General features: G+C 35.4%; 1 protein-coding gene across 1 annotated transcript in view; it reads left to right on the forward strand.

Annotated features, from left to right (window-relative positions):
• Positions 1-2,058: 2,058 nt before the first annotated feature.
• Positions 2,059-13,708, forward strand: part of LOC132565432 (ceramide synthase 4-like) — a 33,774-nt gene continuing 22,124 nt past the window's right edge. The window contains exon 1 of the mRNA XM_060230073.1: positions 2,059-2,234. Within this exon, the coding sequence (XP_060086056.1) occupies positions 2,059-2,234 (176 nt within the window). The remainder of the gene's footprint in view (positions 2,235-13,708) is intronic.

A 13,708-nucleotide genomic window follows, 5' to 3' on the forward strand; every position in this document is an offset into this window, starting at 1 on the left:
TTTGAAATTTATTTTATTAACACATCCTCTATAGCAGCACGTGCTGTCGTTAGAACCTATCTCGTGGACTTGTTTCAAGTGATTTGGTTCAAAATCGGAACTTCATCTTATCTTGACAAGACTAGACCGACTCCACAACGACAGATCAACAACAAAATCCCTACGAACGTCTTTATCACCGCTTCGTTTTCACTCTAAATCTATATAGTTTTTAAACACCACTTACTCCAATAAAACGTGATCATTTTTTGCTAGGTAAGTGCAGTTGTTAAGTAAAGGCCGATGTAGTCCTTTAGTCCTTGGTTTCCTTGTGATTAACAGTTTTTCATCCGAAAGCCTGGTGTTGTTGAATAAGCCGGTGTAGTGTCCCAACGGGATTTCCCGGCGCTGTTTTTAAGTTGTGATATCCCCAACTGAGTTCAAATAATGCTGACTGATCCCTGATCTTAGCTACGCTACTTCCTCCGTAGTTACGCGGTCGTAGTCGATTTTCCAGGGATTTTGAACACATTCAATTAACGAGCCTGTGGTAAAAAGTAGGGCTGGGACTATTTTGATATTTTTAATACTTTAAGAAGCAGATTGTTTCTGATATGAGAAAGTCATTAAGTTCATCATATTATGCTGCGAAGTCAAGTGTGCCGAAATTGTGTAGTATGGGACGCAACCCTTTGTTCAATTGAGAAAAAGTCAAACAGAAAAAAAAAGAAGGAAAATAAGTGATACTCGGGCACATCTCTTACGTTATACTGTCAGCGATCTAGATGATGCCAGTCTCACATCAAAAATCGGTCTATAATTGATTATTAAAGATTACGATTGACGATTCACCAATCGTGCTACACAGCATCAAACAGCATCAAAATAACAACAAAGTTAGTAAAAACGTTTTCGCGGCATACTCTGGTTTGGATTTTCTCTGCTACATCATTTAATATGCCTTTAAATACCTGGAAATTTGGTTCACCGTTCGGAAAACACAGATTAACAAATCAAAATTATTCGAAATATTTATCCAGGAAATTTATTTGTATCCTTACCAACTCTAATAAAACACCTAACATGTGATAATACACCTAAATTGACCAATTTTTACAGCCAGTATGATACTGGCCAGATAGCTGTTCCCCGTTATTTTTACTCTGCTAATTTGATGTACAGCTATATATATGTGTGTGTGTATAAAGGTAGTCTTTATTCGTCTAATTCGTAGTTATATGGATGACTGTTAGCAATATTTCAAATGTTCTAGATCAAAAGTTTATGGTGTGCTTTAATTTGTGGGAGTATTTGGTCGTACATTTAAATGACGCTACAATATGCATACTTGTCACAAGATACCTAGATTGCCTCTTTGTCATGGTCTCTATTGTTACCAAAACCTGCAATGGCTTTTAAATGCAAATATAAAACGAAAAATCCGTAACTACAGATACTTTATTCGTATGATATATGGGGCGCCGTTTTAATATTTAGGTACAAAGTGCGATATCATAAAATAAATAACTGTATTTCATGTAGTGACATCATTAATTCGATTTAGTGGTATCAATAAATATTTGATATAGAAAATATTTAAGAATATATATTTTTTAGTTCGAATTATTGATATCATTATATGAATAACTGATAACACTTATTCAAATTATTATCATCTCATTTGAAGATAGATACTAAAACGGCTTGTCAAAAGGATATCGGCTTTTCTGACCAAATCGTTAATCATTCTTTCGAATAATCGTGTCTTCAGTGTAAGCTTAACAGCTACAGACCAAATATGGACTGTGAAAGATAAACTGCAGTGAAGATTTATTTGTCCTCTCAGCAGGTATTTTATACACAGACAATTTTTTTTTCTAAAAATCTCAGTCTAAAGATTGCGTCAGCACGATATTTGTCTTTATAATAGTGTGTTTAGTGAAAACGCTCAGGAGACTATGAATTCTATATGCGTGCGCATTCCCGTAGTGTACACAGGTTATCCCACTAAACATCCGACACTTGACAAGTTGTTTGGACCTGTGTAGCTAAGCTTTTGGCTGTGTACGACACAGCAACATGGAAAGCTTTTCCGAATGGTTTTGGGATGAAAAGTTCTGGCTGACACCGGGCATAAAATGGGAAGATTTAAGGTCAAAGACGCCAGGAGTTTACTATGGACAATTTTCAGATATCGGTCTGCCCTCGATTCTCATGGGCTTACTAATGACTGTCATAAGGTTCGCGTGTTTTAGGTAAGTTTTAAACTAATACAGGAATGACGTCTCTCAATCTGCATGTAAACATGTGCACGTTGAATGAAATTAAGTTCAAAGGTCAAGTCAAAACCACGCCACTCCGCTTGCGATATTTCTGAACCAATCGTGGCTTTTCGGCTAATCGTATAACTGGTAGCCGCTACCGGCACCAAAGGGTCACGCCCAATTGAATCGTCACATTTCAGGTGTCTTGGGTCGTTTTTTGAAAACTCGTTCATATAACTCAGATTTTCAGGTGACCTAGATCCAACTGATATAATTTCGAATGATAATTGTATGAAACACAAAACATCTCAACATATTCCTATTTTCAATTTCAAAATTTGTGTATACTTTCATTTTTGGCAAGATATAAAGTACATGTAGGATAATGGCCACCTTCAAGTTTGATAATTTGCTTTAAAATTAGTAGACAAGAAAGATTGCATAGGGTTGTAAAGCTATCCTTGGTGGTTGAGCACAGATCTGTTGCATATTAATGGGATGATCTATTTTAACTAAGGTATACTTGTTTTTATGTATAGCATGAGCTTAGAGCAAGTTATTATGGGAACTTTGATCTTTTTATATCTAGTTTGGACTAAGGAAGGGTTAGTACCATAACATTGATCTATTTATATCCAGCCAGCGCTGAGGACATAGAGTGTCTTAAAATATAAGTTGTATTTTGGAGAAAGTGAAGAAAAACAAAAATGGCAAGCCTCTGGTGAGCCAGTTTTGTTTTTCTATCCCTCACCAAAATTTTCAACATTGACTGAAAATCAGACTTTCAAAACTTCAATAGTTATCTTTATATTGTTGAATGTAATTTGTAAGTTAATTCAGAAATTAAACTGAATTCACGCACCTGCTAAAATACCACTTATTTTCTGTCAATGCCGAATACAGCAAAAATATATGTGGCAGGCATATTCTGACAATGTCAGTGCTAGTTCGAGGATAAAGGTTAATATGGTAACTTTGATCTGTTTACATCTAGCCAGGGCTGAGGACAGTTTAATACAGTAACTTTGATCTATTTATATCTAGCTAGGACTGAGAACAGGTTAATACAGTAAATTTGATCTATTTATATCTAGCTAGGACTGAGGACAGGTTAATACGGTAACTTTGATCTACTTATATCTAGCTAGGACTGAGGACAGGTTAATACAGTAACTTTGATCTACTTATATCTAGCTAGGACTGAGGACAGGTTAATGCGGTAACTTTGATCTACTTATATCTAGCTAGGACTGAGGACAAGTTAATACAGTAACTTTGATCTACTTATATCTAGCTAGGACTGAGGACAGGTTAATACAGTAACTTTGATCTACTTATATCTAGCTAGGACTGAGGACAGGTTAATATGGTAACTTTGATCTACTTATATCTAGCTAGGACTGAGGACAGGTTAATACGGTAACTTTGATCTACTTATATCTAGCCAGTGCTGACAACAGGTAAATATGCTTCTGCCCAATTGTAATGAAGGTTAAGGTCCAAACTGAATCAATGATTTCTGTTGATATAACAGATCGTTATATTGACCTATCAATGGCGATATTTATTTAATGAGTAACTGACATCAGAATCTGTTTAAAGCAACTCAACAACTCCACCAGTCAGTGTAAATACTTCTACATACTATACCTGCCATTGGACAGACCATATTACCTTCAGGACAATGACTTGTTCATTGTTTATGATATCTGTCCTCCACATGCTTTAGGTACAGGTAAATTTGTAATTTCTGTCCTCAACATGTACTGTTACAAGTTACCCATGGTCAACATATACAGGTACAATTGTTACCCGTGGACAACATATACAGGTACAATTGTTACCCGTGGACAACATATACAGGTACAATTGTTACCCGTGGACAACATATACAGGTACAATTGTTACCCGTGGACAACATATACAGGTACAATTGTAACCCGTGGACAACATATATGTAGGTACATGTGTTACCTGCCTAAATCATACATCAAACATTTTTATGTATAATGGATGTTTCAAGCTTTCCTTGGTTCAAAGGTTTCCATCAGATTTTTGAGTGCCTTAAAATAGAAGTTGTTATAAACACAACCAGTAGAAGTTTATTAGAGTGTGACATTTTGATGACTTCTTCATCAGACATTTTGATGACTACCCAAACTTCTTCATCAGACATTTTGATGACTACCCAAACTTCTTCATCAGACATTGTGACATTACCAACCTGAAGAAAATGCTAAAAAAGCTTGCATATCAAACATATGATGGAAGCGTCTCCCCATTTTTCTATAGGGCAGTTTTGACTGCATTGAACTTGTGACGTCACTGATGTGGGCTACCCATATTGAGGCAGTCATCCCAGAGTCAAAGTTGTGCATTTCAGATACACTTGCTTATCACAATATCTCAGAAACGGAACAAAATATGACATTCGCAATTTCTTGATCTTTTATCGTATAATATGAAATATCTTACAGCTAAATAATGCAAAACACTCTGGGTACATGGTTACTGCATGGTTAAACTGTTTCCTCCTAAGAATGATCAGTGGTGTTAGGGACTGAAGTTTTGAAACTTAAGAGTCAACTTCAGAAAATTAAAAGTTAGCTTTGCTATGACTATTTAATATTGGCCCCAAAAGAGAGAAATGATATTTTCAATGAAAATTTTCGAAGGTGTATAAGTCACAACTACAACCTCACTGTATTCTGACAGTTTGTTTACCTGTAAATAAATAATGTCATCTTTCAGTGAACTTTCTACTGTAAAATTATGTAGCTGAATTAAATTTTTTTTCAAAAATTACTACCGTTATTACTATTTCATTGACGGTTGATTTTGTAGTTAGCTCAATAAATCAACTTAAACTTGTATTAACAGTTTGTAGATATCTGAATTCATGGAAAAGTGTACCTGTGAAATTGACAAAAACAAATCCTGTACAAAAATGACTGACTTTACCCAAATAGTTTTACACATATCACTACTTGGTTCAGTAGCAATGCACACAGACAGCTACTCCACTCTTAAAAAAACTGGTTAGACTTTAATACTGTTGTAAACTTGGCTTTATGTATCAAGGTTTTATCAATTCATAGAAAGATTAATTGATATTCTACCATAGCCTCATAGAGAAATCAATATCGTATGTTGATAAAAAAAATGTGCATCAAATTAAAGCACGACTAAATATCATTATACGGAAGTGTACATAAACTACAGATATGTTTATTTGACATCAGTGACGCTACACCTTTTCTATAAGTTGATCTAGCAATTTATTTACCTAGTTCGTAGAACCGTGACTGTTTTTAAAAGGATAGTCTTAAGCTTTTAAATACCTCCTGAGGAACTTGATTTATTTCCTGCCTTCTGAGCTTCTACGTACTGAAAATTGAATCTACTGGGTACATGAGGTCTAAGAAATACTGAAAAACCCTCCAACCAAATCACTATTATCTGCTAAATTTAGTTTGAGTTTAAAATCACTTGTGCTAACATGTACTGGAATACCGACCTTGGGGCAAGTTGACGATGTAGGACAGTATATTGACCAACATTTGTGTGAAGTTAAATCCCATACCTTTCTTATTGAATAGGAGGGAATTTTATTGCAAGAGTGGAATTTTTCTTGAAACAAAGTTCATTCATGTAGACACTATTTACACTTCTATGAGCTCTTTGTTTGGTAGGAAGGTAAAAAGAATCACAGCTAAATCATGTACATTATATATGTCTTTTTAAGAAACCTCCATTTTTGTATAAGGTACCAGTGAATCCTGTGAATTGTGCTTAATTTTGGCAAAAATACTACTTGTCTACTTCCAGACTTATACAGGATAGCTTGATAAAAATGTTCATGTTTAAAATTGATCCAGAAGTAAGAGAATGATGTAAAGACAGGTGAAGAATAGATACAAAAAGTAAGACTACCACACAAATTGAGTTTACTTGGCAGTATGCTAGACAGTTCTACTACTTTGAGGATGAAGAAGAATAACATTATGAAGTAAACCATTTAAATCATAAATGTAAAATGTTATAAACAAAATCAAACTGAAATTTTAGTTTAATTTCAGAAGTCAGTTTTATGAGTACACGTGTACTAGGATTTACTATAGGCCAAACAATGAATTGGTTGGAGTGCCTTCTTTACACTGGAAATTTTGTGCATGAATTTGAAGACTGATTTGAGTTTTAAATTAGTTTCTGAAAATTTCAAAACAATAAACCAAAAATGTTTTTGATTTTTAGTTGTTATCTTTAGTAGTAATAGATTTAAAAGAGGTCTGACAGGAAGTTTTAACCGTTATATACTTAATAACATGAAAGACAGTTTTACACAAAAATAATCATTACATATCGGTTAACTAAGCAATATTCAGATTATGAAAATACAGATATGATACTGAATGATAAAAAATCCAAGTTATCTCACATTAATTCACCTTCATGAGCTTGTAACCTTAAACAAACAGTTGATATTTTTGGCCTCAAGTTCATAAGTCAGGTTACGAAAAGAATTATGTGTACTTTAATATATATAGGTCAAATTGGTGGGCTTTGACCGATTTAAAGATTAATATTACGGTATGTAAGTTCCACTCAAAAGTCCTATTTGACCTATTTGTGGGCAAAGTTTTATTACTGTGACGTTGCTATATATAACATAATTTATTTCTCTCATTTCGGTATATATCTAAGGAAGATAAAGAACTTGGATGTTCATATTACCTGTATTTTATAATTACTGTCCATGAATGTTCAACAGAAATGACCTCGTGAAAACCTGATTAAGGTGACAAAAATGTAAGACTGAAGTTCAGTACAGCTTTGATCGTTGTTGTTTCACGAGTTTGAGACGTGAAACTTTCATAGATAGTGGTGACTTCAGGCCCTGTGGTCATAGGCTAATGATATATTACAGGTGTAAAACTTTTAAAACTAATAATACCTTAGTGATTTAGCTGGCAAAATTCTATCAAGAAATGGGATAATTTGTGAACAGTAAATAGATTAACTTAAGTGATCTTCCGAATGTTAATATCGTATAAATGTGAAAAGGAATATTCCAATGTAATTTTCTACTGGAACACCGCCAAACCGAATAGGAATATTCAAATATTGGAATATTTGTTGACATCCCTAGTAAATAGCTTCAAATGTTGTATATCAACAGTGGGCAATGATAGCTGAATTGATAGATTTTCGGTTTTAATGATGCTCGCGTGAACATTTAAGGTTCATAGGTCCAGTTTAGGAACTGGTGTTCCCTAATACCCCAGTCTGTGGATACAAAGCCCTACAGATTTGTGAAATGGTAGTGTCTTTATGTACAGAAATATAACCCAAATTGCTTGTGGAGGCATGTGATGGTCATTCCATAAATAATGCAGTGAAATATTCACTATATACTTCCAGGAGACTTTGTCCCTGTTGACAGGGTGATACACCTAGCAAACAAAGGTGTCAACCAATTGACAGTGTATTAGTGTTCAGCATGTGCCTACAGGAGATTTATTCTGAAGGCAGTTTTTGTGTATTTCATTTTTTTTCATCAGAAGACACAAACATCAGGTACCCTAAATTTGTTTATCTAATTTTTGCAGTCTTCCCGGAATTTTACTGTGAGTTATAGGACAGAGGAGTTAATGTATCTTAATGCTATTTTGCATTGGAAATGGAAGTAAATATTGCCCCATGGGACTTCTAGATAAAGGCCTGGTATGTTTGTAATCTTATCATTAAAGACAGTGTAATAGACAAAATTAATTCCTAAAACCTTTTATAAGTTGGTGAGGATCAGGGATAAGTTGTCTTTCAGATTCACACCTTAGTCATGTTATAATGGATGTTATGTATCTTCAGTGTAAGGGACTAGACAGAAAGGTTATTACAATGTAGGGTATTATATATGTCCCTGGCCAGGCAGTACAGCTTGTATATATGGCATATTGGTGTCCTCAGTATAATGATATATCTTATATCTCTGGTCTGGTGATATATCTAATATCTCTGGTCAGACATCTAATATCTCTGGTCAGACATCTAATATCTCTGGTCTGGTGATATATCTAATATCTCTGGTCAGACATCTAATATCTCTGGTCTGACATCTAATATCTCTGGTCTGGTGATATATCTAATATCTCTGGTCAGACATCTAATATCTCTGGTCAGACATCTAATATCTCTGGTCAGACATCTAATATCTCTGGTCAGACATCTAATATCTCTGGTCAGACATCTAATATCTCTGGTCTGGTGATATATCTAATATCTCTGGTCAGACATCTAATATCTCTGGTCTGGTGATATATCTAATATCTCTGGTCAGATATCTAATATCTCTGGTCAGACATCTAATATCTCTGGTCTGGTGATATATCTAAGGTCTGACATCTAATATCTCTGGTCTGGTGATATATCGAATGTCTCTGGTCTGGTGATATATCTAATGTCTCTGGTCAGACATCTAATATCTCTGGTCTGGTGATATATCTAATATCTCTGGTCAGACATCTAATATCTCTGGTCTGGTGATATATCTAATATCTCTGGTCAGACATCTAATATCTCTGGTCTGGTGATATATCTTATATCTCTGGTCAGACATCTAATATCTCTGGTCTGGTGATATATCGAATGTCTCTGGTCAGACATCTAATATCTCTGGTCTGATGATATATCGAATGTCTCTGGTCTGGTGATATATCTAATATCTCTGGTCAGACATCTAATATCTCTGGTCTGGTGATATATCGAATGTCTCTGGTCTGGTGATATATCTAATATCTCTGGTCAGACATCTAATATCTCTGGTCTGGTGATATATCTAATATCTCTGGTCTGACATCTAATATCTCTGGTCTGGTGATATATCTAATGTCTCTGGTCCGACATCTAATATCTCTGGTCTGACATCTAATATCTCTGGTCTGGTGATATATCTAATATCTCTGGTCAGACATCTAATATCTCTGGTCTGGTGATATATCTAATATCTCTGGTCAGACATCTAATATCTCTGGTCTGGTGATATATCTAATATCTCTGGTCAGATATCTAATATCTCTGGTCTGGTGATATATCTAATATCTCTGGTCAGACATCTAATATCTCTGGTCTGGTGATATATCTAATATCTCTGGTCTGGTGATATATCTAATATCTCTGGTCTGGTGATATATCTAATATCTCTGGTCTGACATCTAATATCTCTGGTCTGGTGATATATCTAATGTCTCTGGTCCGACATCTAATATCTCTGGTCTGACATCTAATATCTCTGGTCTGGTGATATATCTAATATCTCTGGTCAGACATCTAATATCTCTGGTCTGGTGATATATCTAATATCTCTGGTCAGACATCTAATATCTCTGGTCTGGTGATATATCTAATATCTCTGGTCTGACATCTAATGTCTCTGGTCTGACATCTAATATCTCTGGTCTAGTGATATATCTAATATCTCTGGTCTGACATCTAATATCTCTGGTCTGACATCTAATGTCTCTGGTCTGACATCTAATATCTCTGGTCTAGTGATATATCTAATATCTCTGGTCTGACATCTAATGTCTCTGGTCTGACATCTAATATCTCTGGTCTGGTGATATATCTAATATCTCTGGTCTGGTGATATATCTAATATCTCTGGTCTGGTGATATATCTAATATCTCTGGTCTGACATCAAATGTCTCTGGTCTGACATCTAATATCTCTGGTCAGACATCTAATATCTCTGGTCTGGTGATATATCTAATATCTCTGGTCAGACATCTAATATCTCTGGTCTGGTGATATATCTTATATCTCTGGTCTGGTGATATATCTAATATCTCTGGTCTGACATCTAATATCTCTGGTCTGACATCTAATATCTCTGGTCTGGTGATATATCTAATATCTCTGGTCTGGTGATATATCTAATATCTCTGGTCAGACATCTAATATCTCTGGTCTGGTGATATATCTAATATCTCTGGTCAGACATCTAATATCTCTGGTCTGGTGATATATCTAATATCTCTGGTCAGACATCTAATATCTCTGGTCAGACATCTAATATCTCTGGTCTGGTGATATATCTAATATCTCTGGTCTGACATCTAATATCTCTGGTCTGGTGATATATCTAATATCTCTGGTCTGGTGATATATCCAATATCTCTGGTCTGGTGATATATCCAATATCTCTGGTCTGACATCTAATATCTCTGGTCTGGTGATATATCTAATATCTCTGGTCTGACATCTAATGTCTCTGGTCTGACATCTAATATCTCTGGTCTGGTGATATATCTAATATCTCTGGTCTGGTGATATATCTAATATCTCTGGTCTGGTGATATATCTAATATCTCTGGTCTGATATCAAATGTCTCTGGTCTGACATCTAATATCTCTGGTCAGACATCTAATATCTCTGGTCTGGTGATATATCTAATATCTCTGGTCAGACATCTAATATCTCTGGTCTGGTGATATATCTTATATCTCTGGTCTGGTGATATATCTAATATCTCTGGTCTGACATCTAATATCTCTGGTCTGACATCTAATATCTCTGGTCTGGTGATATATCTAATATCTCTGGTCTGGTGATATATCTAATATCTCTGGTCAGACATCTAATATCTCTGGTCTGGTGATATATCTAATATCTCTGGTCAGACATCTAATATCTCTGGTCTGGTGATATATCTAATATCTCTGGTCAGACATCTAATATCTCTGGTCAGACATCTAATATCTCTGGTCTGGTGATATATCTAATATCTCTGGTCTGACATCTAATATCTCTGGTCTGGTGATATATCTAATATCTCTGGTCTGGTGATATATCCAATATCTCTGGTCTGGTGATATATCCAATATCTCTGGTCTGACATCTAATATCTCTGGTCTGGTGATATATCTAATATCTCTGGTCTGACATCTAATATCTCTGGTCTGGTGATATATCTAATATCTCTGGTCAGACATCTAATATCTCTGGTCTGGTGATATATCTAATGTCTCTGGTCCGACATCTAATGTCTCTGGTCTGGTGATATATCTAATATCTCTGGTCTGACATCTAATATCTCTGGTCAGACATCTAATGTCTCTGGTCTGGTGATATATCTAATATCTCTGGTCTGGTGATATATCTAATATCTCTGGTCTGGTGATATATCGAATATCTCTGGTCTGGTGATATATCCAATATCTCTGGTCTGGTGATATATCCAATATCTCTGGTCAGACATCGAATATCTCTGGTCTGGTGATATATCTAATGTCTCTGGTCTGGTGATATTTCAGTAGCCCTAGTAAGCATTTTCTTTGTCCCTGATGCATTATGGTAGGTGCTGTGTATCCTGTGTTTAGCTATGATGTATGTTTCACTGTATATCATATGACATATGGAATCTTACACTTGTGTTAATGTTGTATTGAACTGATTAAACTCCTTCAGTAAAAGCTACAGGATGATGTCATATCAAACTATTCACCAAGTAAACAATGTGGTATAACCATTTGTGTAAGATTCTCTCTATATAAAAAGAGGTGAACATTAACTATCTTATCTCCTGCTTCATGGATGACAGCAGGTGTAGGTAATCAATTTGAACTATCTTATTATCAGTACATTGTCATATATGATACCTGTCATACCCTGTGATAGATCTGTCATTCAGTATACCCTGTGATAGATCTGTCATTCATTGTACCCTGTGATAGATCTGTCATTCAGTATACCCTGTGATAGATCTGTCATTCGGTATACCCTGTGATAGATCTGTCATTCAGTGTACCCTGTGATAGATCTGTCATTCAGTGTACCCTGTGATAGATCTGTCATTCAGTGTACCCTGTGATAGATCTGTCATTCATTGTACCCTGTTATAGATCTGTCATTCAGTATACCCTGTGATAGATCTGTCATTCAGTATACCCTGTGATAGATCTGTCATTCAGTATACCCTGTGATAGATCTGTCATTTAGTATACCCTGTGATAGATCTGTCATTCAGTATACCCTGTTATATATCTGTCATTCAGTATACCCTGTGATAGATCTGTCATTCAGTATACCCTGTTATATATCTGTCATTCAGTATACCCTGTGATAGATCTGTCATTCAGTATACCCTGTTATATATCTGTCATTCAGTATACCCTGTGATAGATCTGTCATTCAGTATACCCTGTTATATATCTGTCATTCAGTATACCCTGTGATAGATCTGTCATTCAGTATACCCTGTGATAGATCTGTCATTCAGTATACCCTGTTATATATCTGTCATTCAGTATACCCTGTGATAGATCTGTCATTCAGTATACCCTGTTATATATCTGTCATTCAGTATACCCTGTGATAGATCTGTCATTCAGTATACCCTGTGATAGGTCTGTCATTCAGTATACCCTGTGATAGATCTGTCATTCAGTATACCCTGTGATAGATCTGTCATTCAGTATACCCTGTTATATATCTGTCATTCAGTATACCCTGTGATAGATCTGTCATTCAGTATACCCTGTGATATATCTGTCATTCAGTATACCCTGTGATATATCTGTCATTCAGTATACCCTGTTATATATCTGTCATTCAGTATACCCTGTTATATATCTGTCATTCAGTATACCCTGTGATAGATCTGTCATTCAGTATACCCTGTTATATATCTGTCATTCAGTATACCCTGTGATAGATCTGTCATTCAGTATACCCTGTTATATATCTGTCATTCAGTATACCCTGTGATATATCTGTCATTCAGTATACCCTGTTATATATCTGTCATTCAGTATACCCTGTTATATATCTGTCATTCAGTATACCCTGTGATATATCTGTCATTCAGTATACCCTGTGATAGATCTGTCATTCAGTATACCCTGTGATAGGTCTGTCATTCAGTATACCCTGTGATAGATCTGTCATTCAGTATACCCTGTTATATATCTGTCATTCAGTATACCCTGTGATATATCTGTCATTCAGTATACCCTGTGATATATCTGTCATTCAGTATACCCTGTGATAGATCTGTCATTCAGTATACCCTGTGATATATGTCATTCAGTATACCCTGTGATAGATCTGTCATTCAGTATACCCTGTGATAGATCTGTCATTCAGTATACCCTGTGATAGATCTGTCATTCAGTATACCCTGTGATAGATCTGTCATTCAGTATACCCTGTGATAGATCTGTCATTCAGTATACCCTGTGATAGATCTGTCATTCAGTATACCCTGTTATATATCTGTCATTCAGTATACCCTGTGATAGATCTGTCATTCAGTATACCCTGTGATAGATCTGTCATTCAGTATACCCTGTTATATATCTGTCATTCAGTATACCCTGTGATAGATCTGTCATTCAGTATACCCTGTGATAGATCTGTCATTCAGTATACCCTGTGATAGATCTGTCATTCAGTATACCCTGTTAT

This window comes from Ylistrum balloti, unplaced genomic scaffold (genome assembly GCF_031769215.1).
Source record: "Ylistrum balloti isolate Yb309-2 unplaced genomic scaffold, AGI_CSIRO_Ybal_v1 Utg369722, whole genome shotgun sequence".
NCBI lineage: Eukaryota > Metazoa > Mollusca > Bivalvia > Pectinida > Pectinidae > Ylistrum > Ylistrum balloti.